This window comes from Hemitrygon akajei, chromosome 1 (genome assembly GCF_048418815.1).
Source record: "Hemitrygon akajei chromosome 1, sHemAka1.3, whole genome shotgun sequence".
NCBI lineage: Eukaryota > Metazoa > Chordata > Chondrichthyes > Myliobatiformes > Dasyatidae > Hemitrygon > Hemitrygon akajei.
This window is the reverse complement of record NC_133124.1, coordinates 166,793,682-166,821,507: the sequence shown is the minus strand read 5'-3', so window position 1 is coordinate 166,821,507 and position 27,826 is coordinate 166,793,682. Positions and strand designations below refer to the sequence as shown.

Here is a 27,826-nt window from a genome sequence, read left to right as displayed (position 1 = left end):
AGTACGGAAACACCAATGCCCTTGAATGGGAAGCCCTACAAACAGTAATTGATATGGCTCAGTCAATCACAGGTAAAATCCTCCCCATCACTGAGCACATCCACATGGGACACTGTGGCTGGAAAGCAACATCCATCACCAGGGACACACACCACCCAGGACATGTTCTCCCCTCACTGCCACCATTAGAAAGAAGGTACAAGGGCCTCAGGACACACACCACCAAGTTCAGACACAGTTATTAACCCTCAAACATCAGTGGGGATAACTTCACCCAACTTCATTTGCCCCATCACTGAACTGTTCCCACAACCCATGGACTCACTTTCAAGGACTCTTTATCTCATTTTATTGACATTTATTGGTTACTTATTTATTTTTCCATTTTTCTTTTGTATTTGCACAATTTGTTGTCTTTTACACATTGGTTGTCTTTTATTAATTGTATCATGGAAATTGGATTTACTGAGTATGCCCACAAGAAAACAAATCTCAGGGTTGTGTATGGTGACATACAGAGTGTATACTTTGACAATAAATTTACTTTGAACTTTGAACACAAATCTTTTGTACAAGCCTAGGATATTCACATAAAGGTGCTCCGTGAGGACAATGCTGTTTCGTGTTTCCCATATGGGGGTTGTACAGGACCAGACGTCCTTTCTGAACAAAGATGAGAAATTTGTTTAGACAGAGAATTGTCAATCTATGGAATTCATTGCTTCAGATGGTGATGGAATCGAAGTCATTGGGTACATTGGTAAGTCAGCCATGGTGGAATGACAGGAAAGACTTGACAGGCCGAAAGGTTTAATTCTACTACCATGTCATGGAATTTTGGTCTTATGGGCAGACAGTTGAACTCTTGCTAGAGCTGGTTTGTTCCTGATACCTGGGTGGAATGAAGTTTACTCATCATCAGCCAAGGTCTGAATGTTGGCGTATGGGAATGAGCTGTTCCAGTGTCTGAGCAGTTGTAATTGTGAGATGCTGGAAGGTGTGGAACTGAGAGCAATATGCAGAGGGTAGGCAAATGTTCTTTTCATGGTCACTGGGAGAGAATGCCTCATTACTGTTATATAGGTCCTTGGTGTAAGGACAATGGGAGAACTGTCGACAATTTTGACCACGTGACACAAGAAACACTATAGCTGTTATTGATGAATACAACACCATTCAATGGCAGGATTTTCATACACAGATGCCTAGTGAGTGAAAGGGGATCTCAACGAGACGTACAAAATTCTGACAAAACTCGGCGTACTGGATATGTAGATATTTGTTCTGGCTGGAGAAAGGGTGGCTGCCTAGAACCCATGAGAACAGTGTCAGGAAACGGAGCACATATTTACAGTACAGCTGACCACCAACTGAATGGGCAACAGAACTGTGAAATTGTCACCACAGGGGTGACAAGAGACATATTTAACGTGGGGGAGAGGGTAGAACATGTCTAAACACAGTATCATTGGCAGATCTGGGGATGGAGAGTATGATGCTTGAGATAGAGGATTCACTGTCGTGCTAAATGGATTAGCAGTCTCGATTGGCTTTAATGATCTCACATAGCTCCAGTTTCACTATCTACGTTGTATGTTTATTGTTGGAAACCATGTCCAGCTTCATTTCTCTGACCCACTTGTGTGTGAAGTGAAAGAAAAAAACATTTCAGCCTTTGCTTGTGTCGTTTTTAGCCCGTCAGCTGCCAATACTGTTCATAAACACAAAGTACACTGCAGATGCTGGGGTCAAAGCAACACGTACAAACAAGCTGGAGGAACTCAGCAGGTCGGGCAACATCCGTGGAAACGAGCAGTCAGCGTTCCGGGTGGAGACCCTGTCCTTACGAAGGGTCTCCACCTGAAACGTTGACGGCTCGTTTCCACAGATGCTGCCCGACCTGCTGAGCTCCTCCATCTTGTTTGTACGTGTTGCCAATACTGTTCACTGCTGCATGATTCGTAGCGTTCAGTCTCGGAGAAAAGTAGTTCTTTTGTTGCTGCTGTTTACATTGTTTACTTCTCCACAGTGAACAATGGTTGGGCACTTTGATCTCGGAGCCTCAGCCTGAGTTTTTGCCATTTGAATTCCCTGACTCCCACATCCTGTGCATGAGCATCTTATCCCAGGAAATCTCAGGTGATGTACCTGGGCTTTTCATTCAGTGTTTCTCCTTTTCACCCAGCGCCGGCTTACTGAGAAGCACAATCCCCATCTGTGACAATGCCTTAATGCCCTCACTCAGCTCATCTGCTGAAACCCTCCCCCAACCCCTCCCAAAGCACCGTGACACAGTTGCCTCATTCCCCTGCGTACAGTACATTCAATCTCTTTCAGGTATTCAAACTTGCAGCATGCTGTTCTGCTCAGTCCGAATCCCACCGACTCCTATCCCCATGCTCTGGCGGGGATACTGTACTGTAAAATGGATGGGATGGAAATTTACAATTATTGATTTCTAGGTCAAATTTGGAGACCAGACAAAGGGCAATGGTATGGGAGCGACAATTAGTAAAGTAATAGTTTTTCCATCCTTTATTAGGAAATGTAACATTGTAGCAGATTTTTTTTAGGGAGAAATGTATCAAATTAGAACATAGAACAGTGCAGCACAGTACAAACCCTTCTGCCTACATTGTAGTGTCATCCTATGTAAACATACCCCATGATTATCTAACCCTTTCTTCTGACACAGCCCACAATCATCTATTTCCATATATCTATGTGCCTATGTGAGAGTCATTTCAATATCCCCATTGTTTAATGTGCCACCCGCTACATGCATCCCATGCACCAGCACTGTCTATGTAAGAAAGAAAAGCTACCTTGGACATTTAACCTATACGTTCTTACACTCACATAAAATGGATGTCCTCTTGTATGATCTATTGCCCCCTTAGTTAAATGGTGCTCTCATTTGTTGGTTGAGTATTGAAGAGTGGAAACAGTGAATCACTGGCTAGTCTGCATCACTCGACCTCAGGGAAACATTGGATCTGTTGTGAAGGCATGATATTGGAATAATGATTGGACAGAGTCAATATCCAGGTCCAAAAGGAAAGTAATATTTGGGAAGCCAGGAACATAAAACAAAGAGCTGGAATGTAACTGGATCTTTAAACATGCTGACAGATGTGACAGTCACTGACAGTGTCTCTCTCTATTGAACTAAATGCTTTCCCTAGCCAGTACAGAGCACAGTAAAGAATCGGCAATCAACAGTGTGGAGTCACCTATAGATCAGATCAAGTGAGGTCCACACTTGTAGTTTCCAATGGACATGAATTTTTATACTAATCAGTACTTTCACGGTCACCTTTAGAACAATGAGATGGAGGAAGGGGAAGACTACCCACAATGCCACAGGAGGGAGTGGTCACAGGGTCACATGACCAGCCCGTGCTCTGATCTGCAGCAATTCCTCTAGGATACTCATCACCTGCCAAACCTACAACTATATTGCTCAGAGGGACAATGCAGGACGCTAAGGGCATCATCACCATCTACGGTACACATCACACATTGGGATTTAATAATCTCTGAGGTTTGCTTTGAAATGTTTTTTCAACCTTACACTCCATAATCCTCTTTTTGACTTTGGCCATTGCGACCCTGTTATTGGGACTATGATGAATCTTAGCCGATGAATTCCATTGTTGTTCCCAGAGAATTCGCACAACTACAGTGTTATCAGAAAATGTTCCCTGGTGAGCAACTTCCACCGACACCTTCTGTTTATCCGAAGACTTTTCCAGAAGAATCACAGTACAGATGTCATCTCTTCTCCTCTGACTGCCTATTTGTAAACAAACCACATTTAAATTGTTTGACCTTGAGTTTTTATACATCAACTATCTCTTCATCCAAATTCAATCCTACAAAAAAAAATCAAACCAGGAGACTGATCTTGTTGCCCCGACTGTATTACCCAACTTCAGCTTCCGCACCCTCCAACCCACTCCTCCCTCACCTACTGTCTACCAACCTTCAGATATCTCAATGAGACTTTAACTCTTTCATCTAAACTCCAGTGTGTGCCAAACATTATTCCACAGTTGCTCACCCCAGAAATCAGTTTACTGCACCTGGGCTGCTCAAGGATACCCAACCTTAGATTCTGCTGGTCTGTACTTCCCACTGAACATTGATTTCCCCTGAGCTGGAAGGTTTGTTATTCATTACACTGCTGTTGGTGGAAATGTGTCAATGCCAGGCCTTCTCAGGATCTTATACCCTCACGGCTTTAAACTTCACAGAATACAGACCCAGAGGATTATCTCCATAGCAGTCTGGGAAATCTCCTTTGGATGTCCCAAAATCATTATTTTAGGTGAGGGGACCAAACCTGTGCAGAGTGTTGCAGGTTTGCCCTGATTAACAGACCTGTACAACTGTACACAAGCCTTTTTGCAAAGCACTGTCATCGTAACTACTTCTTTGTGACTCCTGCTTAAACATGTCAGCCCTTAGACCTCAAGGAATACAAACATAAAGAGTGCAGGCTCTCTTGACAGGATAACCTACTCATTCTTGTAATAAGCTTGATTTCAGGACATGTAGAGGAGGCTTGACTCAAAAGCAGAGTAGCAGAGAAGATTCAGTGGTGAACAATAATTTAATAACAGAACACAAAATATCAATCCACAAGGAGAGAACAGAAACTAATCACAACAGGCTACAGGGTAAACTTTCAGCAGGAGGAATGAAATCTAGGATCAACTGTTTGAGACTGGCTTCCTCAAGAGTGAACAAGGACAGTGGATGAGAACTGGGGTTAAATAGGTTGCAGGTGATGAGGGTGGCTCAAGCGGCAGCTGAATCGTATTGGCTGGGTGGAGACTGAACTCTACCTGCATGATTGTTGTCTAAATGGAGTCAGACTGAAAATGAGTGAAGAACAGGAAGACCTCCATTCTAGGGAATGAAACACAAACTTAGGTGGCAAGTCCAACAAGTAATTAAGATGACAAGTGCTTTATTGGGCATTTTTGCAATATTGAACATTTTTGGAGCAGCCCTGACACTTGGTAAATCTCTTTCTGATACTACTCTAGTTCTTAAGTTAGGTGGGAGGACCAATCCGTGCAGAATGATTAAGTGTGTCCCCACTAGCGCCCTATGAAAAAACAATGAAACCACACTGTTCTTAAACTCCAGCTCATTTGCAGAAGTGTCCAATGTAGCACTTGCCATCTTAACTACCTGTTGGACCCACCACTAATGTCTATGTTCCATGCACTAGAGTACAGAGGTCATTCTGTTCTTCACTCATTTGCTGTATGACTCCATTTAGACACCAATCTGCCTTTGATTGGACTGTCTCTTCCCTCTGCCTCCAAGAGTTCATCATATGCACTTGTAATTCTAGCAGTTTCTGTTAAATATCCTCCCACTGTCCTTCCAGAAAGCACATTCTAGATCATTATTCACTGCTGGGAATGAATCTTGTCTCAAAGTATCTTCCACCAGACACTGACATATTTGGTCTATCGTGACTGTACCCCTGGTAAAGGTCTCTCCAGCTTCATCCCAGAATGTCTGACCAAAATTCACTGAAGTGTTGGATCTGGGATAACCACTGGCCAGGTAGACCCGGAATAACTCAGCTGGCTATAAACACTGGGGCATTCAGTTCAATCAAGAGAGAAGAGAACAGGGCATCCCAGTGCTGCATTGGGAATGCTCGTTGGCACATGAATGTCACTATAGGGCAAAGAGACACTGGAATCTCCAGAGGCTCGAATGAAATCCTACCTTTAATCCACTGCAGAGCATTCCGGAGATCCTCAGTTTCACGGGACACTTTGTAGACAAAGAGAACAAGTGGAGCCCCTGGCTTTTCAATAATGTTCAGTTTTTTCATAATATTGTGATGGATTTGCCCCTGACCGTAACACTCCACTGGTAAAAAAAAACAAGATGTCTGTCACCTTCTTTCATACACTACTATTTTATTTATTATTAGATAGATAGATAGATAGATACTTTATTCATCCCCATGGGGAAATTCAACATTTTTTCCAATGTCCCATACACTTGTTGTAGCAAAACTAATTACATACAATACTTAACTCAGTAAAAATATGATATGCATCTAAATCACTCTCTCAAAAAGCATTAATAATAGCTTTTAAAAAGTTCTTAAGTAGTTTACTTAAATACATTAAATACAATCAACCCCGGCACTTTAACATATCTTACTCCTGGCGGTTGAATTGTAAAGCCTAATGGCATTGGGGAGTATTGACCTCTTCATCCTGTCTGAGGAGCATTGCATCGATAGCAACCTGTCGCTGAAACTGCTTCTCTGTCTCTGGATGGTAATAATTATATTTATTATTATTATTTTTCTCTGCTAGATCATGTATTGCATTGAACTGCTACTGCTAATTTAATAGATTTCACCTCATATGCCGGTGATAATAAACCCGATTCTGATTTTGAAATCACACTCCTCTTCACCTGACCAATAACAACCCAGCTCCCCCTGTGCCCTCTCACTTGATAAAAACACGAGAAAGCCATACGAGAACTCAGTCTCTCTAACCCGACTCGCCATCCATTTCACCCAGTCTCCTGTCCTTCCGTCCCAGGTCCTCGTCACGTTCATCCCCCGAATGTTCCGAACATTCACCTCCCTCCTCTTTAAACACCATGATGATTCATCCCCCACCTTTCATTCGGGAGTATTTCTAGAATTCCACGCCCTCCGCCAGATTTTCTCACCCATCTGTGTCGAACGACACACCCCTCCCCTGACCGCGTAATTCTTCCATTGAAGGAATAATCATCACATGCCCCCTGTCCTGTGCTCCAACGGCTTGTGATTCTTCAGTGAGGTCACCCCTCATTGACATTACTCCCGCCCCACCTTCCAGTACTATGTCCCACCTTGGCAGTAGAGGGTTTGCGAGAAGAACCACTGGTAGACACAGAAGATTGGTCGGAAAACCAGACCAACAACTGTAGAACAGAAGCACAAGATCGCAGAAAATACCCTAACAATGCAGAGACACACGCGGTAAATAGCACTGAAACAGCTTCTGAAAGAACTGACAGCGGACCGCAAAAGCCGAGAACCGGGCAACTTCAGCGGTTCCATATCCTCCAACGCAACACACACAGAATGCCGGAGAAACTCAACAGGTCAAGCGACATCAAAGTTTCCGGCTAAGACACTTCTTCTGGACCCCTCATGGAGGTTCCTACTTAAATTCCTCCACACTACCCGCAGTTGCGCAGACAAACCAGGAAGCTCTAACTGGCGCATCCATTGGTCCGCGCAGCTGTCAATCGGAGGGCTAGCCCTCATCTCTTAGTGAGCGTGGTCCGCCAGGCGAGGGCGACGTTGTCCGTCTCCATGGTTGAATATAGGGGTGTGTGCGCATGCATGTTTTTACCCCGGGAGCAGAAATAAGAACGAAAATACGTTTCAGACGGTGAAAAACTGGTCAATGATGCTGTGTTGCTGGAATTGGGAGAACTGGTTCATAAAGCAAATCTCTGGTCCAGCGGGAAGTCAGGCAGCGAAACACTGTGCTGCCCCTTATTGAAGGGCGAGAAGGACCTGCGGTTTGTCTGCAGCTGTTCAGGGGCCGAGGATGGCCACACCTGGAACACCCCTAGGAAGGTACCTCTCAGCAGCACAATTCAAAGCAAAGAAGTGATTCCTGGGGTGAAGGGTTGTGGCAGGGAGAGGCTGGGGAAGGTGGGTTCGTAAGAAAGTGATGTGATCTCACTGTGGCCTCAGAGTGTTGGGAGGATTCAGAAACGTACTGCACAAAACTACCTTGTTGACTACGATACTGTACAGATATGCACAACCCGATGGCATGAACATCGATTCTTCTGCCTTATGGAAATTTTCTTCTCCCCCTTCTTTCCTTTTTGTTCCAATGCCCGCTCTGGTTACCCTCTCAACACTTGACTTCTACTCAGTTACCCATCACCTCCTTCAGTTTCACTCCTAATTCCCTTTCTTCCATGCTCCACTGCCCCCTCCAATTAGATTGTTGGTTTTTAACCCTTTACCTGTTCCATTTATCACTTCACAGCTTTTAATTTCAACCTTTCTCCCACCCATCTTCTTCTCTCATCTAGTGTTACATATTACCTGCCAACTTGAACTATGCCACACCTCCTGCCCTATTCCCGCCAATCATCTTAATCTGGCTTCTCCACCATCCATTTCAATCCTTGACTATTCCCCTCAGTGAATTTTGCATATGTTACTTATTTTATTTGCAGCCCCTCTTTCAAAAATGCAAACCCTCACACATTACTACCTCCACTGCGACGACTACTTTTGTGGCCACATTGAGGGATAGCTGAAGGTGAGATCTCTCTGGCCAGTCAGCCTTTGTTGACGCAGTCATTCTCCACTTGGCAGTGTCAGGTCAAACAGTAGGCAGGGTTATAAATTCTGTAGTTGCAAGACAACCACCCTATTTTTGAACTCTAACCCTTATACAAAAGAAATGGCTAATGTGCTGTTTATTTCCTTAACTACCGTTGGAGGTGCTCACTACTTTGTGATTCATACAGTAGAACACGCCGATCCCGCTGGTTCTTCACTCACCACTCTCTCCCATTCGATAATAATGAATCATTTTAGGCCATGAAATGAGCCCGTTGTTAACCCTTTCCAGTCTGAAGAAGGCCCATTACATCAGCTGGCTGTTTTCCATGTGATGGTTAGTTTTCAATCCATTCTAATGGATTCTCTCTGACACCATGGGGTTTTAATGTACACAACTTGTCAAATACTCTTTTTTGGAAATCGGAATACACTACATCTGCAGGTTTCCCTCTATAGACTACCCATTTGCATTGAGGAAATTCGTCAAGCCTGATTCACCTTTCATGAAACCACTCTGACAGGTTTTCATTATATTCAGCCTTCATACATTTCCTCTTTCCTCTTTGATTATTGACTCCAACCTCTTCCCAATGATCTATCTAAAGTTGCTGGCCCATAGTTCCAGAGACACAGAAATCCAAGTGTTACCTCCATGTTATGTCCCTCCATCCCTGCCCCATAACACAGAGAGTTCCATCACCATTTCCAACAACTCCAATGCAATTCCACAATCAGTCATCCACCTTTGCAGTGGAAACTCTCTGTGCCTCCCTGATTTGGTCACCAGTCCGCGTCCATGCCTCATGTCCCTGGTACATTATTCCACAACTGTAGCAGGTGCAACAACTGTCCCATCACCTGCTACATCACAACCAACCAGGGACTCACCAACCCTTTCCAGTTGAGAAAGATTCACCTGCACCTACTCCAACCTTGTTTGCTATCTTTGATGTTCTCCATGTGACATCCTACAAAATGGACAGGTTGCCCTTGAATCAGGGGGACCAATATCCTGGCTGGGAGGTTTGCTCAGGCAATTGAGGAGAGTTTAAACTAGAATGGCTGGGGGGAGGAAACCAAAATGGAGGAAAGGGCGGTTCACTCACAAATTGAGAAAGCTTGTAGACGATGCAAGAGGAAAGAGGCAGGTGATAGTGAAAGGATGCGCTCAGACCAATGGTTTGAGATGTGTCTATTTAAATGCAAGCTGTATTATGAACAATGTGGATGAGCTTAGAGCATGGATCAGTACCTGGAGCTGTGATGTTGTGGCCATTACAGGGACTTGGGTGGTTTAGGGGCCGCAATGATTACTTAGAGTGCCAGGCTATAGATGTTTCAGAAAGGACAGGGAGGAAGGCAAAAGAGGTGCTGATCAGAGATAGTGACATGGCTACAGAAAAGGAGGAAGTCATGGAGGGATTGTCTACTGAGTCTCTGTGGGTGGAAGTCAAGAACAGGAAGGGGTCAATAACTCTACTGGGTGTTTTTATTTATAGACTACCCAATAGTAACAGGAACATTGAGGAGCATATTAGGAGACAGATTCTGGAAAGGTGTAATAGTAACAGGGTTGTCGTGGTGGGAGATTTTAATTTCCCAAATATTGATTAGCATCTGTCTAGAGCAGGGGGTTTAGATTGGGTGGAGTTTGTGAGGTGTGTTCAGGAATGTTTCCTGACACAATATGTATGTAAGGGGGTTTCTTCTTTTTCTTTGTTTCTGCGTATGCTAATCAAAATGGCTTCTTTGTTTTGTTAAAAGTAGGAATGCTTCTTTGATATGATAAGTGCTGTCTCTCACAGTTTGTTTGGGTTTAGAGTTGGTGATAATGGGGATTGTATTCATTTGTTAACCAATTGGGATTAATGTTATTCTCTCTTCTGGGTTTGTAAGCTATTGTTGGCGGGCATTTGGGGAGTCAGCGCAAGGGGGAGAGAGAGAGAGAGAGAGGACACGATGCTATAACCTGGGCAACGAAACGGGGGCCCGAGGCCAGGATTTTCGGCGAGGAGAGGAGACAGAAACAGACGTGCCGGGGGTGCTTGGTTGATCACTTCGGGTGGTCCTGAGCTATGAGTGGAGGAGGTCTGAGGGGATCGAATGGTGGCCAGAAGACTTCGCTAATTGAGCTCCAACTGTTGTGCACGAAGTGGTTTGGACTTTGATAAGTTTTGGCACTTTTTAAAATTTTCTTTTCCTTCATATATACTGTATCATTATTATTCACTTAATTCCAGTCAGATCTATGAAGAGTAATCATTTAATCGCATATGGTGTACTGTCTGTTATTTGGCGGGGTGGGGACATCACACAGCATCCACACAAGCTGATTATCCAGTTTGGCGGGGCCGAAGGCTGTTCCCCCTAGACGGAAGCGAGCTGAGCGAGCCTGAGGCGTGTCAGGGGGCTACATTGTGGGGTGCTCTGTCCGGGATTGCATTCTGTGGAATTCTGTGTGATCGCGCTCTTTAAGTTATGCATGCTGTGGGGATGGAATGCTGGTGTGTGATTACTGGTTATCACTGCATGCATGTTGGGTGGGGTGGCTGTTGGTAGCCCGGAGGTCATTGTTCGAGTTCAGACTAGCGCTGACGAAATGGTGATGGGACATGGGCTGTCCATACGGTTAGGAGAGTGAGGAATGACAGGTCGGGATGGATCAGCTGTGGGAGGCTCCGCCTGGTTGTTGGAATAATGTCCAGCCCTAAAGGGGCAGAGGCATGGATGGAGCAGACCTCTCTGTTAGGCGAGTGGCAGTGCTAGGCTGAGGGAAAGCGACAGGGATTGGTTGGAAGTTTGAGTAGGCGGGCAGGTGACGTTGTTAGAACTGTCTGGTCCAATTACTTCGAGGCGACAGCTGCCAGTTATGGGAAAGTGTGGGAAAATGCGTTTGGTTCGACTGGAAGTCAAATGCTGCAGCTGGGGGGCTTACCATATCTGTGGCAGGGGATGGGTGGAAAGTTTTCAGGGTATCTTCTTTGGCTAGGGGGGCAGATAAATTGCTTGCGGTGTCAGGGGGATCTGTCAAGGTGATCAGCTCCTCCCTCAGTTGTTCAGCTGATCCGAGAGGTGTCGGGAAACTTAGAGGAGGCTCAGTGGAGGAACGGCTTGGGGTCTCTGGGGGATCACATTCCCAGCAATGTACCAAGGAACTCCTGAGAGGAACAGATCCTATTCCTGAAGGCTTAGAGGGACCAAGCGCACAGGTGTTGTTACGGATGGATGGAAGCAAAGTTAAAGCCATCCTCGACACCGGGGGGGCTGGTTAAGTTGCTGTACAGTTCGTTTTACAACCGGTATTGGAAGCATTTACCCTTGATGACATTAACAGCACTGGCGATTCGGGGTACCAGTGCCGGTGATTATCCAGACGACAGTTATTGGTCAGTGAAAATGGAGTTCTTAGAGGCCAGTGTGGGGGTGGCTGAGGATTGTGAATTGTTAATGCTGATGTGTCCGGACACAGTTGAGACGGGCAGCTTTTCGATTCTGGAGAGAACCAATACCCTGTTGGTGCGCCTGGGGGCCTGCCCGGAGGAGGCGGGTGAGCGTTGTTTGGAGGCATTGTCGATGCACCCAGAGTTTCGAGCTGCTTGTGTGGACGTGTGTAGCAGCTTTGGGCCGATACCGAATTCAAACGAGAGCCGGTGGTGGTACGGCCTGGGGGAAGTATCTGAGAGTGAGACCCTCTTAGTGGACGCTCCGAAATACCACAGGGGAGGGGAGTTGACCGCTGAAGACACCTCGGTGAGAGAGAGGTCGCGGTGAGTGGCCCCTACAGCCATGGAAGACATAGGCAGCGTGTGTGTGGATTATATTGCGCTAAAGAGGTGCACTGTCAGTGACCAGAATACGGCCCCGAGGGCCGAAGAGGCGATGTCCTGTCTGAGTGGTGCAAAGTGGTTTAAGGTGCTGGATCTGAGGAGTGGATGTTGCCGGATCCCGATGAGTGGGGCTGACAAAGAGAAGACGGCTGTTATAGGTCCCCTAGGATTCTTCCGGTCCAAAAAGATGCCACAGGGCATATCCGGAGCCCTTACAACATTCCCGTGGGGCATGTGGAAGACCATGGGGGATGTGGATGTATTTGGATTTGCCTTGGGAGAATATGAAGCAGGAGTGGCTGAGAACTAAAGAGTTAAAGCTTTCTCTGGACACGGGCCAGGTCTGGTGAAGGTCGCAGCTCGTGAGTGTCTGTCTCTACGGGATCAAGTTTGAAATGACGACGGAGAGATTGAGGAAAGTGATTGGGAACCAGTTGGAAGACTTGCAAGTTGGGGAAGACGAAGGAAGTTGTCTGACTGAGGGCAACAGCAAACAGAAGGGAGTTTGCGGAGGTGAAGGAATTGCGGACAGATCTCGGAAGAGGGAGGCGGAAGCTTGAAGGGAACCTGAAGATGACAATCGACAGTCCAAATGAAGTGAAAAACCTGAAAGTTGACCTGGAAGAAGTCATTAGGAAGAAAAGACTGGAGATAAGTTCAGTGAACATTGAACTGGAGGCTGACCTATCTTTAACTGCTGCTTTCCCTGTCAGGGTGCAAGAAGCTGGTGGAGTAACTGCGTCCCAAATGGAGATGAACATGAAGCATGAGTCAGAGCTGCTGAGCCTGTGGTGAGAGTTGGAGGAGCCAGAGGAGAAGCTGACGTCTCAATTGCAGGAGGCTGAAGAGACTGCAGGAGCAGTGCAGGCCACGAGTTTCATTTCAGAGAAAATCAAACAGCAGCTACCGATCGTGGAAATGAGGACAAATACGGATTTGAGGGGTGAAGTGCTGGATGTGTGGTACATGCTGCCTTTTGCTAACTTCCCCTTGATTGAGGAAGAGACTTTTAGCCCTTCTCCCACTGAGTCAGATGTAGTTGGTAGGGCTAGCTGTGGGCAACCTGGGTTACAGCGGGGCCCGGGTCATGGGACAGGGGGCTTCGAATTGCAGTGAGGGCACAAGTGAGAGGTTGAGAGAGGAGTTGGCAAGCAGACCCGAGGTGTCCCTGGTTGTGTCTGAGCCTGAAGGGTTTAGGTGAGGGGGTACGGAGATCTTGGAGGGTTAGGAAACTCCCAGATAAGTTGACCTATGTAGCGCCTGAGGAACAGAACATGAGCTCTACTGTTTGGGGAGCAATGCCACTGTTTGTGCCTGGGTTAGGGTGTGTGTTGGCAGGAAGGGTTGGTGAGTTATTTAGTAGTCATGAGCACATGACAGTTTGGTGGGGGCAGAGAGTAAGGGGGTTTCTTCTTTTTCTTTGTTTCTGTGTATGTTTATCAAAATGGCTTCTTTGTTCTGTTAAAAGTAGGAATGCTTCTTTGTTATGATAAGTGCTTTCTCTGGCAGTTTGTTTGGGTTTAGAGTTGCTGATAACGGGGATTGTATTAATTTATTAACCAATTGGAATTAATGTTATTCTCTCTTCTGGGTTTGTAAGCTATTGTTGGTGGGCATTTGAGGAGTTGGCATGAGGGGGTGAGAGAGAGGATGTGATGCTGTAAGCTGGGCAACAGAACGGACCCCAAGTGGGGGTCCAAGGCCAGGATTTTCGGCGAGGAGAGGAGATGGAGACAGACGTGCCGGGGGTGCTTGGTTGATCACTTTGGGTGGTCCTGAGCTATGAGTCGAGGAGGTCTGAGGGGATCGAATGGTGGCCAGAAGACTTTGTTAATTGAGCTCCAACGGTTGTGCATGAAGTGGTTTGGACTTTGATAAGTTTTGGTGCCTTTTTAAAATTTTCTTTTCTTTCATATATACTGTATCATTATTAATCACTTAGTTCTAGTAAGATCTATGAAGTGTAATAATTTAATTGCATATGGTGCACTGTCTGTTATTTGGCGGGGTGGGGACATCACACAGCATCCACACAAGCTGATTATCCAGTTTGGCGGGGCCGAAGGCTGCTCCCCTGAGACGGAAGTGAGCTGAGCGAGCCTGAGGTGTGCCAGGGGGCTACATGTAGATGAGCCTACAAGAGGAGAGGCTGTACTTGATCTGATATTGAGAAATGAACCTGGTCAAGTGTCAGATCTCTCAGTAGGAGAGCTCTTTGGAGATAGTGATCACAATTCTATCTGCTTTACCATGGCAATGGAGAGGGATTAGTACAGTTAAGTTAGGAAAGTGTTTAATTGTAGTTAGGGGAAATATGAGGCTATCAGGCAGAAACTTGGAAGCATAAATTGGAGACAGATGTTCTCAGGAAAATGTACGGCAGAAATGTGGCAAATGTTCTGGAGTTATTTGCGTGGAGTTCTGCAAATGTATGTTCCAATGAGACAGGGAAAGGATGGTAGGGTACAGGAACTGTCGTGTACAAAGGCTGTTGTAAATCTAGTCAAGAAGAAAAGAAAAGTTTACGAAAATTTCATAAAACTAGATAATGATAGAGATCTTTCTTTTTCAATCTTTTTATTATTATTATCAATATATATTGGGATTACAAACTTACAAATTTATACTAAACATGAAAGGATACACAAGCAATAGTTACAATATAATTAAGTCTTCCCAAATCATGAATGATACAAATAACATATAAACAAAGCAAAACTAGGTTATATCATAATATATATTTAAAAAAACCAGAAAAGAGAAAAAGAAAAAAAATTATGCTAGAAAAAACTAATCTAACAACCTAATAACTAATAAAGAGAAAAAAAGAAGAAAAAAAAGAGAAAAAAATAATTTTTTAAAAATGGACTGTTTATAATATCTATAAAGAAAAATACAAAATCATCAGTTTCACCAACTCCAATCCTCTCAACATATGTATAATCAAAACTGGAAAAACGAATAGGTTTGGAACAGGGTGTCATTACATCAAATGAAAATATTGAATAAATGGTCTCCATGTCTTTTCAAATGTAATAGAAGGGTCAAATACAACACTTCTAATTTTCTCCAAATTTAGACATAACATAGTTTGAGAAAGCCAATAAAATATGGTAGGGGGATTAATTTCTTTCCAATTCAACAAAATAGATCTTCTAGCCATTAATGTAAGAAATGCAATCATTCGACAAGCAGAAGAAGATAAATGGATTGAGTCCATCATTGGTAAACCAAAAATTGCAGTAATAGGATGAGGTTGTAAATCAATGTTCAATACCGTGGAAATAATATAAAAAATGTCTTTCCAATATTTTTTCAAAAGCGGACATAACCAAAACATATGAGTTAAAGACGCTATCTCAGAATGACATCTGTCACAAATAGGATTTATATAGGAATAAAAATGAGCCAATTTATCCTTAGACATATGAGCCCTATGCACAACTTTAAACTGTATTAATGAATGTTTAGCACATATAGATGATAAATTGACTAATTGAAGAATTTTATCCCAATTCTCAATAGGGATAATAAGGTTAAGTTCTCTTTCCCAATCATTTTTAATCTTACAGAAGGGCTCTGAACGTATTTTCATAATTATATTGTAGAGTTTTGATATTACACCTTTCTGAAAAGGATTTAGTTCTAACAAATTCTCCAAAATACCCGAAGACTCAAGATTTGGAAAGATAGGAAGTACAGTATTTAAGAAATTCCTAATCTGTAAATATCTAAAAAAATGAAATCTAGGCAAATTATATTTATTAGATAATTGTTCAAAAGACATAAAACAATTATCCAAAAATAAATCAGAAAATCGTAGTAATCCTTTAGTCTTCCAAGCTGAATAAGCTTGGTCTATAATAGAAGGATAAAAAAAGAAATTGGATACAATAGGAATATTTAAAACAAACTGATTCAACCCAAAAAATTTCCAAAATTGAGACCATATACGTAAAGTAAGTTTAACTATCGGATTGTCAATTCATTTCTGCAATTTAGAAAGATTAAATTGATTTATTATTATTTATTTCTGATCCTGAAGAATCCATTCCTGCAGTTATATCATTGTTGGCTCAATTTAGTAATTTTTCCGGGTATAACTTAAATCTTAATAAGAGTGAATTGTTTCCTTTAAATAGGCAGGTTCCAATTTATGGAAATTTACCTTTTAAATTAGTTAATGACTCTTTTATATACTTAGGGATTAAAATTACTAAAAATTATAAGGAGTTATTTAAGGTTAATTTTTTACCCATAATTGATCAGATTAAATGTTTGTTCACTAAATGGTCACCATTATCTTTATCTCTGATAGGTTGGATTAATGCTATTAAGATGATTATTTTACCCGTTTTTATATATATTTCAAGCGATACTAATTTTTATTCCGAAATCTTTTTTTTGCTAATGTTGATTCAAAAATTTCTTTATATATATGGTAGAATAAAAATCCTAGATTAGGTAAAAAATATTTACAGAAGGCAAGGAAGGAAGGTGGATTGGCATTGCCTAATTTTAGATTTTATTATTGGGCAGTTAATATCCGATATTTGATATGTTGGTTAAAGGATTGGGATTTATCTTTTAGCCCTCATTGGGTGAACTTGGAAACTAAATATGTACAAGGATTTTCTATTTTAGGGTCTTCTCTTCCCTTTGCTCTTTCTAAATTGCAGATAATGATAGAGATCTAGAAGATTTTAAGGCTAGCAGGAAGAAGCATAAGAATTAAATTAGGAAAGCCAGAAGGGGCCATGAGAAGGCCTTGGCGGACAGGATTAAGGAAACCCCAAGGCATTCTACAAGTATGTGAAGAGCAAGAGGATAAGACGTGAGAGAATAGGACCAAACAAATGTGACAGTGGAAAAATGTGTATGGAACCGGAGGAGCTTACAGAGGTACTTAATGAATACTTTGCTTCAGTATTCACCATGGAAAAGGATCTTGGCGATTGCAGGAATGACTTACAGTGAACTGAAGTGCTTGTGCATATAGATATTAAGAAAGGATGTGCTGGAAAGCATCAAGTTGGATATGTCACCGGGACCAGATGAGATGTACCCCAGGCTACTGTGGGAGATGAGGGAGGAGTTTACTGAGACTCTGGCAATGATCTTTGCATCATTAATGGGGATGAGAGAAGTTCCGGAGGATTGGAGGGTTGTGGGTGTTGTTCCCTTATTCAAGAAAGGGAGTAGGGGTAGCCCAGGAAATTATAGACCAGTGAGTCCTACTTCAGTGGTTGGTAAGTTGATGGAGAAGATCCTGAGAGGCAGGATTTATGAATATTTGTAGAGGCATAATATGATTAGGAATAGTCAGCATGGCTTTGTCAAAGGCAGGTCGTGCCTTATGAGCCAGATTAAATTTTTTGAGGATGTGACTGAACACATTGATGAAGAAAGAGCAGTAGATGTAGTGTATATGGTTTTCAGCAAGTCATTTGATGGTGAAGTACCCCATGCAAGGCTTATTGGGAAAGTAAGGAGGCATGGGATCCAAGGGGACGTTGCTTTGTCGTTTCAGAATTGGCTTGCCCACAGAAGGCAGTGGTTGTAGATGGGTCATATTCTGCTTGGAAGTTGGTGACCTGTGGTGTGCCTCAGGGATCTGTTCTGGGACCCAATCTCCTTGTGATTTTTATAAATGTCCTGGATGAGGAAGTGGAGGGATGGATTAGTAGATTTGCTGATGACAAAAAGGTTGGGGATGTTGTCGATAGTGTGGAGGGTTGTCAGAGGTTACAGCGGCACATCGATAGAATGCAAAGCTAGGCTGAGAAGTGGCAGATGGAGTTTAACCCAGATAAGTGTGAGGTGGTTCATTTTGTTAAGTCAGATATGATGGTAGAATATAGTATTAATGGCAAGAATCCTGGCAGTGTGGAGGATCAGAGGGATCTTGGGCTCCGAGTCCATAGAACACTCAAAGCAGTTACACAGGCTGACTCTGTGGTTATTGGTGTCATCTCAAGATCCTGTATCAAGACTGGAGTGCAGGGAAAGGTAGATGGTACAAAGAGGTGAGATGGAGGGGTGAGAGAGGGGCAGGTAGGTAAGAGGTGGAAGCGGGTGAGCTGAGGGGATGGTGTGAGGAGGGAAGAGCATAGAAAGATGAATCAAAGTATGTAAGCAACAGGTGGGTAAGTGGGCATTGGGCAGATGGAAATAGGTGCAGAGGGGTAATGATTCCGGTGACGAGGTGGCTGAGTTGGAAAAGATGAGAAAAGGACTGAGACTGGTCTGGACTGGAGGATGTGGAAAAGAAACATAAGGGAACATTCAATGCCAACACCGTTGGTTTGTGGACAAGGTGCTGCTGTGCAGGTTTGTATCTAACCTTGCCTTGACAGTGCAGGAGGCCGGGGACAGAGAGGTCAGTACTGGAATGAGGAGGGAAGCTGAAGTGAAATGCAACTGGAGATTGATGTAGTTATTATGGACAAAGCACAAATTCTCAGAAAAGTAGATTTGTAATCTGCGCATAGTTTCACTGTTGTAGAGGGTAGAACATAGAAAACCTAAAGCACAATATAGGCCCTTTGGTGTCACCCAAACCTCTCAGACAGGTACAAACTGGTGTTACTGTACATCAGTGGTGGAATGAGTGAATGGTTATGGATGGGTTGCCTGTCTAGTGGTCTGCTGTGTTCTAGATGACGTTGATATTCTAGATTATTGTTGAAGCCTCGTTCACCCAGTCAAATGAGATATTCCATCATACTCTTGACTCGAGACCTGTAGATGGTGGACAGGCTTTGGGAGTTAAGAAGTAGGTTTTACACCACAGGTTTCCCAGTTATGGGTGGAGTTTCTGCCCTGCTCCTGTAGTTATGCTATGTACACAGACACTCCAGTTTAGCCCATGGTCAGTGCAAACTCAGAATACTGATATTTGTGGATCGTTCTATCGACTGTCAGGGTGTGAGAGTTGGATATAATCTTGTTGGATGACATCGTTATTTTCTTGACACGGGTGGATTATTAGTAGGTGGAAAGTACCATTTGTGTCACTGAGTACACCAAGTCTGGACACTGCTGAGATTCAATACATTTCAATGTGGACTGATGCATTACGTGATGGGTCGCAAATGATGCTAAAAGCAGATGGTCCCCTCCCTCATCCAGTTTCATCTGTCCATCATCTTTCCAATTATCACCCATGAGCCTCTGTCTGTACCTCGCCTTCCATTTGCCCACCTAGCCTCATGGGCCCAGCATCACCTTCTTCACTTTATTCCACCACTTACCCATCAGCCTCTGTCTCGCCCCTACTTTCAGCTCTGTGTACTGGCTATCAGTCCTGATGCAGGATCGCCGATCCAAAGCATCAACCAGCCCTTTGCCTTCACAGATACAGCTTGACCCAGAGTTCCTCCAGCAGTTGGTTGGAGATGGACTAGGATGAACCAACCAGTCAACTTGCCCACTGAAGGAGGCAGGGCTGGACAGTGGCACCACTGCCGTACAGAGCTTCTGCTCCTGACTTCTGGAGCTGCAGTGACTACGGTCAGAGGTCAAAGTCAGGGACATGGGGACAGTGCTGTGATTCAGGATAGAGGCAAGGGTAAAAGGACTGGGGCACTGTTAAATTCAGGTGTTCTCAGTGTGTTGATGTGAGCTGTGAATAATCACAACATGGTTGCTAGGGTTCCTCAAAGCTGTTATAGCTGGTGGCGGTAGTAGGTTAACTCTTTCTTCATCTTCTTGTAATTCCCCCTTTATTGAACAATCTCACGCTTCTGTGATCTCCTGCAGGATTCAGGGTGGGGTGCAGAACGGCCGAAGCTGGGGCTGTATGATGCATCGATTCCTAATGGTGGAACGCAAACCCATGGCTGGCTGAATTACTCCCCGCCGATGAAAGTGCCAAAGTAGATTAAAATCAGTGAGTGGAGAGCGGAATACAATCGGGTGGTCATTGCTGTCTGCCTGTGTTTGACCACTCTCCTCTCGCTGCTGCTGGCAGAAGGTACAGGAGTCTTGGGTCCTACACTGCAAGGTTCGGTCGCCTCGGTGGATCATGGCTGTGGACTGTCTTTTTGGAGTATTTGCGGTTTGATGTTTAACGTCCACAGCGCTGAGAGCACTTTACTATTTGCACGATTGGATCGAGGTGCTTCGGCACAGAAAAGTTGGTCATTGGTGATCTGTAGCCTTCGAACACAGCGCTGAACTGACTATCTTGTCGGCTGCGGCCGCGGGCATCGGCCCCGGGACTGGTTTCACTCGCCTCGGTGGCTCGTGGCTGCGGAATCACAGTTGGGAAATCCATTGTTTGATGTATCATGTTCTCCATGTTACTTGTTCATTTTTTTTGTTTGCTCGATTTGTTATTTTTTTCAGGCGTTTGATGACTGTTATGTCAGGTTTCTTTAAACGGGGTCTATGGTCTCTCTTTGCTTTATGGCTGCTTGCAGGAAGATGAATATCAAGGTCATATACTGCATGCATACTTTGAACTTTCATCAGCTGCATGGAGATGGGGAGCCTGATACACGGGCACAGTTTGCTCTCCATGTCTTACTGCCTTGCATATCATGCAGACAGCAGCAATGTAACTTCTATGGTCGACCGCGAACAACAAAGGGCCTCAAGGATTCCATGGTGGAATGGGGTGGGTGGACGTAAGTGTGGGGTGGCTGTTGAGATGTGTGCTGCCACAGCGATTCCTGTATGGCCTGGGGTGTTTACAAGATGAAGCACCTCTATCTAGTGAAACGAGCGAGCTTACTGAATAAATCACAAAGCACTGGAAGAGCTCGGTGGGTCAGACATCGAGTCAGACAAAGCTTCAGTAAGGTCATCTCTGCATCATTCTGATACCGCCCCACCCCACTGCCGTCTTTGTCTTCTGGTGTTTCCCATCTTGGCAACATTGGTTTTGTCAACAGATGTGACAGAGTTGAACAGAAAGTTTCCGCAAGGGATTCAATACAACCAATACTTCATGCACAATAGATAGCCTGGAATTAGTTTGCTTCTGTTGTACCTCATGTGGACCATCTCCGGTACGTAACAGTAGATTAGGGCCAGAGATCCTCACAGTGTTTCCACGTCTCATCCACTTCACACCACCAGAGGATGCAGAAGAGAATCACAGAAGCTCCAGCAGACTGGCGCTTCCATTGGATTACTTACATGCCAATCAGGACTGACCAACCAATGGTGTCACGTATCATGAAAAGACCAAAAATTTCGATTGTGATGATTGGACAGGCCAATCCTGTTGCTGCTAGTTGGATGATCATCCATTGGAGGGCGGGGCTTCACCTGGAGGCACGCTTACAGATTCAAGGGCTACACACAAAATCCTAGCCAAACTCAGCAGCTCAGGCAGCATCTATGGAAATGATCAACGTATTGGACCAACCTGCATCGAGCAGGTTCTCCAGGCTAACTCCTGGTATGAGAGTATTATACCACCAAGAGAGACTAAATAGTTTGGACATGAATTCCTAAGAATTTATAATTGTGACCATATTCAGACACTTTGGCGGGGTAGAGGTTGGAATTTGATATTGATAGTGTTTTATTATTATCTTATATGCCAAGATTGGTGAGAGGTCGTCTTGCATTCTGTTCATACAGGTCAAATCTTTACCCAGTGTATTAAGATAGAACTAGGTAAAATAATAACTGAATGCAGAATGCAGTGTAAAATGTGCATGCAGGTAAGCGATAAAGTCAGAGGGAGGTAGATTACTGGGCCATGAGACCACATTATCATACAAAATGTACATTCCAATGTCTGTTAACAGTAAGATAGAATCTGTCGTTGAGCTTGGTGGAACGTTCTTTCAGTTTTTAAAAAATCCTTCTACACATCGGAAAGAGAGAACGTCTGTGGTGGGCAGGTCTTTGATAATGCTGGATGCTTTACTAAGGCAGGGAGAAGTGCAGGCAGACTCCATAAATAGGAGGCTAATTCCTGTAATGTACCCATGATTCTGCATTTTCATGCAGTCATGTGTAGAAGAGTTGCCTTACCAAGCCTTTTGTACATTAAGATAGAATGTATTCTACGGTGCAATGTGGGGCCAGGAATATGGCATACACTGTATACCTGTTTAGGCAAGAAAGTTAAACCAGATGGCCTAGGAGACCACAGGGCTTCGCTTCCTGATGAGCTCAATGCTTTCTATGCTCGCTTTGACCATCAAAGCATGGAGGAGCCATTCCAGACTCCCACATCCCCTAACGATCCTATAATCTCAGTCTCTGAAGCCGATGTGCAAGAAGCCTTCAGGAGGGTGAACACGCGAAAGATATCTGGCCCAGACGGGGTACCTGGCCAAGTGCTAAAGGGTTATGCTGATCATCTGGCTGGTGTGTTCACTGAGATCTTTAAACTCTCACTTCAGCAGTGTGTGGCACCCACCTACTTCAAGCAGGCATCAATTGTACCAGTGCCCAAGAAGAACGTGGTGATCTGCCTCAATGACTAGCACCTAGTAGCACTTATATCTACAGTGATGAAGTGTTTTGAGAGGTTGGTGATGAAATATATTAACTCCTGGCTGAGAAGCAACTTAGATCTTACCTGTGCAACAGGTTCATGGGTGATGTCATCTCATTGACTCCTCACTCAGCCCCAGAACATCTGGACAGCAAATATCTGTACATCAGGATGCTCTTTACTGAATGCAGTTCGGCATTCAATACCATCATTCAACTCAGGCCAAGGCCATGGACATCATACAGGCCTCATTGTTTTGCAAGAGGGTGATGGTAGCAGACCCAAATGCAAGACACAGACACTGAAGTACTAGGAACTGGACTATGTTTATTAAGAATGCTAGGTAAGCCAAGGAGCGAGGACAAAATGATAACACGAAGGTAGACGTAGAGTGACAAACCAGAAAACTTGGACTTGGGATTTGAACTTGACAGGGAATTCAGGTCATGACTTGGAACTCGGGTCTTGGCAAGGACTCGGTACCTGGGTCTAGACTTGGCTCTTGACTAAAACTCGGGCCTGGCTTGGACGTGACTCAGACTTGGGACTTGACTCTGGGCCTGGACTTGGAACTTGACTCTGGGCCTGGACTTGGAACTTGACTCTGGGCCTGGACTTGGAACTTGACTCTGGGCCTGGACTTGGAATTTGACTCTGGGCCCGGACTTGGAACTTGACTCTGGGGCCTGGACTTGGAGCTTGACTCTGGGGACTCAGACTTGGAACTTGACTCTGGACTTGGACCTGGAACAGACTTGACTTAGACACAGTTCACAGAACACTGAGCCAGGGGCTCCTCCTTGGGACACAGGACATAGAGCCGGGACTCTCCTTAGACACAGGACACAAAACACTGACAGCATATTCCACTCAGGGTAGCGGCAAATGGCTGGACCTACCCAGCAGAAACGATAACATGGAGAGACAAAACTACACAACAATAGACTGTTCTTTATCTTGACACGAAAAGGCTCCAGGTAGCGGCAAGCCCACGAAGCGGCCCAGGAACAACAGACAGGGCTCTAGTCTCACTCCAGCAGGTTAACTTGAAGAGATTCTGACGGGAACAGTCCAGCAAGGAATCACTGGTCCCCAGAGCTATTTATGTTGCCAGCCCTAAACAAGAATCAGGTGCCCCAATTAAGGCACCCAGCGGAGCAAGAGAAAATAACTGGAGTACGGAATACATGGAGTGGACCAGGAACTGGAATGCGGATTTCATGGACCACACAGTGACACATTGCTTTCCGCAATTTACTCTCCAGAGAACTGATCTTGCATTCTGAATAGTGACAGTAGACTCAGATGCACTGGAGTCTGGCTGTTGCCATATCTGTTCCCTTCTGTTGAAAATGTGCCTAGAATCTGTTGGGAAGGGATGTGCTGATATTGGTGATGCTGCTTGCTTGACTTAGTTTGTTACCCCTTATAGTATATAAACGATACCACAGTTGTCCACTATACTTGGACTGTCTCTTAGAATTACTGATAGCTTTCCATACGTCATGTGTCGATCAAGATATGTAAGGGTCAAGGTAATCAGATTTGAACATTGCAGTCCTGGACTTCAGAAGAGAATGGATCACGGTTCCGGTTTGGAAAAACCCAAATTGTCCTCTGATAAACCATCCTCAACACAGTTGATGGTAAATTTTCTGATGCTAACGACAGTCTCATCTTGTCTGGGAACTGAATCTTTCGCCATGGACCATTCTACTGACTCAAAGCCGTCGTGTAAAGGTCATTTGTTTCTTCAGAGCAGCACTGTACGACTTTCTGTACTGATCAACCCACTTCAGCTTCTGTTTGTATACAGGGAGTAGAAGCACAAGCTGGTGGTCTGATTTACCAAAGTGTGGTTGAGGGATATCTGGCTAGGCATTCTTGATTATTGTATAGCAATGATTGAGGGTGTTTGGGTCCCTGGTGAGTTGTTGCTGATATTATAGTATCACACTCTCAAAGTTCCCCTATTGAAATCACCAGCGATGATGAAAAGGGCTTCTTGGTATCCTGTTTGAAAGCTGTTGCCTCAGAGTACAGACAGATTGCTGACGACTGGCATCGTATCCATCTGAGGTGGGGTGTAAGCTGCCGTCAGGATAGCTGATGTGCACTCCCGTGGCAGGTAGGGTGGGCCACACTTCACCATTAGATATTCCAGGATGGGTGAGCAGGAGCTTGCCACAACCACCATGTCCAAACAGCACGAGGAGTTGATTAGGAAACAGACTCTCTGCACATAACTACACCCAAGGACGCCGATGGTCCATCCAATGAATTGAGGAGCCCTCAGGATGAATAATGTAGCCAGGTCGAGCAGAGTTAAGCCATGGTTCAGTAAGACAGAACACACAAATGAAACACAATGTTGGAAATTGTATGGTCATACACTTTGGTGGAAAAAATAAATGGGCAGACTATTAATTAGATGGGAGAGAATTCAAAATGCAGAGATGCAAAGAGATTTGGGAGTCCATGTGCAAGATACCCTAAAGGTTAACCTTCAGGTTGAGTCAGTTGTGAAGAAGGTGAATGCAATGTTGGCATTCATTTCTAGAGGTATGGAATATAAGAGCAGGGATGTGATGTTGAGGCTCTATAAGGCACTCGCGAGACCACACTTGGCGTATTGTGTGCAGTTTTGGGCTCCTTATTTTAGAAAGGATATACTGACATTGGAGAAGGTTCAGAGAAGATTCATGAGAATGATTCCAGGAATGAAAGGGTTACCATATGAGGAATGTCTGGCAGCTCTTGGGCTGTATTCCCTGGAGTTCAGGAGAATAAGGGCGGATCTTATAAAAACATTCCGAATGTTAAAAGGCCTGAACAGATTAGATATGACAAAGTTATTTCCCATGGCAGGGGAGTCTAAGACAAGAGTGCATGTCTTCAGGATCGAAGGATGTCCTTTTAGAATTGAGATGAAGAGAAATTACTTTAGTTAGAGGGTGATAAATCTGTGGAATTTGATGCCACGAGCGGCTGTGGAGGCCAAGTCATTGAGTGTATTTAAGGCAGAGATAGATAGGCTCTTGATTAGCCAGGGCATCAAAGGGTATGGGGTGAAAGCAGGGGAGTGGGGATAACTGGATAAAGTGGATAAGCCCATGATTGAATTGCGGAGCAGACTCGATGGGTCGAATGGTCTCCCTCTGCTCCTATATCTTATGGTCTTACAACAGTCCCTCAGTTTATTTCTGGGAGGTCAGTCTCGTACTGAGTTCATCAACTTTGTCCTTGATGGCTTGGCCGTCACCAGCAGTATGCTGGGAGGGGTTCTTAGACCAAGAGCTGCCAGACGTTCCTCATATGGAATCATTCTCATGAATAAGATGAAGAAGATGGCGGCGCGACACAACGTGCAGCGGCCACTCCAGGATGAATATCTGTTATCTGTCAAGTAGGATGCAGTGTACAATCCTGATTTGATGGGGACGGACGTGAGAAGCAAGGAGGAACATCTGGTGAAATTTCTGACATGCCTGTTTCGCTGCCGCTGCTACTGTGCGATCAAATAATCTCTGGAGAGGAAGGCCCCAAATCCTCGGCTTTGCCTGATGCTTGGTGGCCGGGACCGGGGTCAAAGCACTCGGCAGAGATGGTGCTCAGTGCTCGGTGTCGGGGGGTTGGTCGGAGGCTCGAAGTTTTCGGATGGACTCAGAGTTGGCTGTGGTCGGGTGCTTCCAGAGGCTGCATAGGGAAGTTTTGCTGCACTGGAGGTTCATGGCAGGCAGAGATTTTCTTCCTTCTACCATCTGCGTGAGATGATGGGCTGTTGGGGACTTTGAGACTTTTTTTTTACCATGCCCATGGCCTGCTCTTATCAAATTACGGTATTGCTTTGCACTGTTGTAACTATATGTTAAAATTATGTGGTTTTTGTCAGTTAGTCTTGGTCTGTCTTGTGTTTTTGTGATATCATACCGGAGGAACATTGTATCATCTCTTAATGTGTGCATTACTAAATGACAATAAACAAGGATTGAGAGTCCTCATAATCTAAACCTAGGCCCAAGATATTTCAGCTTTCCCTACAGCCCAGCCCTCTTGCAATTTGGTGGAATGTTTCCACCAGTGGGATAGTAGAAACCAGAGGACTGAATTACAGCCTCAACGCTGGGAAGAGCAACAGCTTACATCCCGCCCTTCTCCAGCTTCGGCCAATTGCAGTCCGAGCTCTGGTATCAATCTGTCTCACTTTCTGCCCCACCCACACACAACCCGGCGGCGTGATGATTGCCTCCTGATTGGAGGAGTAATTCAAGGCAGAGGGCCCGCCCTCAAAACCACGGGGGAACAGGAAAAAGATATTGCACATTTACCGGCGATGGAAGAAGTTTGAGAGTCCGGGAAATGGTCAGTTGGTACGGGCGGGAGGACTAGAGGGAGAAGGATGATGTAGAAGTGGAAACCGAGGTTTCATTAGAGGGTGGGAAGTAGTTGCAGTGGAGGATGAAGCGAATAGAGATTGGAAGTTAGGGGATGTACGGTGAATTCGAGAGGGAGTTTGGAGGAGAGGAACCAACAATGATTAAACAAAAATAAGTAACCAGATGGTTGTGGTTACGGTGTCCCCGAGCGACCGAGACCGTTGTCGACAGTTTCTGTGCACCTGAGTGGGGAAACTGGGGGTGGAATGCCCAGAGAAAAGTGGTGCCTGTGGCACTGTCATCCCAACTCTTGGCCTTAACGTGTGGCTTAGTGACTAGTGACTAGGCCCAGTGTTTCTACTGACAAGAGCAGAGCAAAGGTGAACCACTGACGCTTCAAAACCAGCTGCTGGGGGCAAGTGGGGCCCGTCAGCCTTGGACTGCAGCCCACTTTGGAGAAGGAAATCTCTGATTTCAAACCTCTGCTGCCCGTGGCCGTACCCACCCATGGGAAAGGTTTTGGAGTAAATCCCGAGGAAGAAATCCGGAGCCTGGGTCCCTAAGGCAGTTTGATGTAGTTTACAACTTCACTCTGGCAACCTCTGAGATGTACTGATGCCAAGCTCTATCGGTGCTTGCTCTTCTCATCAACTACATCAGTGATATGGAGAGGGGAATCCCGCTGCAGGGGCAGCAGCCGGTTTTTCAGATTTTCCACCCAGGCTTGTGCCCTGGAGAGGACACTCCAGCATTACTAATCCGCGTTGACACAACACAGGAAGCAGCAGTTACCAGCAGTGCT

At 44.8% G+C, this 27,826-nt stretch overlaps 2 protein-coding genes across 6 annotated transcripts in view; one reads left to right on the top strand and one right to left on the bottom strand.

Annotated features, from left to right (window-relative positions):
• Positions 1-333: 333 nt before the first annotated feature.
• Positions 334-27,826, bottom strand: part of LOC140732106 (uncharacterized) — an 843,203-nt gene continuing 815,710 nt past the window's right edge. The window contains exons 1-3 of one of the 5 annotated variants that reach the window (XR_012099984.1): positions 6,892-7,238; positions 5,755-5,901; positions 334-3,796 (exon numbers count right to left, since the gene is read on the bottom strand). Coding sequence is in view for 2 of the 5 variants with exons in the window: in XM_073054278.1 (XP_072910379.1) it covers positions 3,516-3,796; positions 5,755-5,901; positions 6,548-6,656 (537 nt within the window). In the remaining 3 variants the exon portion in view is untranslated. Of the gene's footprint in view, positions 3,797-5,754; positions 5,902-6,527; positions 6,673-6,891; positions 7,239-27,826 lie in introns of those variants that run through there. The other 4 variants (XR_012099987.1, XR_012099985.1, XM_073054278.1 and 1 more) reach the window with 4 other exon arrangements.
• Positions 20,672-27,826, top strand: part of LOC140736269 (uncharacterized) — a 61,347-nt gene continuing 54,192 nt past the window's right edge. The window contains exon 1 of the mRNA XM_073062217.1: positions 20,672-20,816. Within this exon, the coding sequence (XP_072918318.1) occupies positions 20,672-20,816 (145 nt within the window). The remainder of the gene's footprint in view (positions 20,817-27,826) is intronic.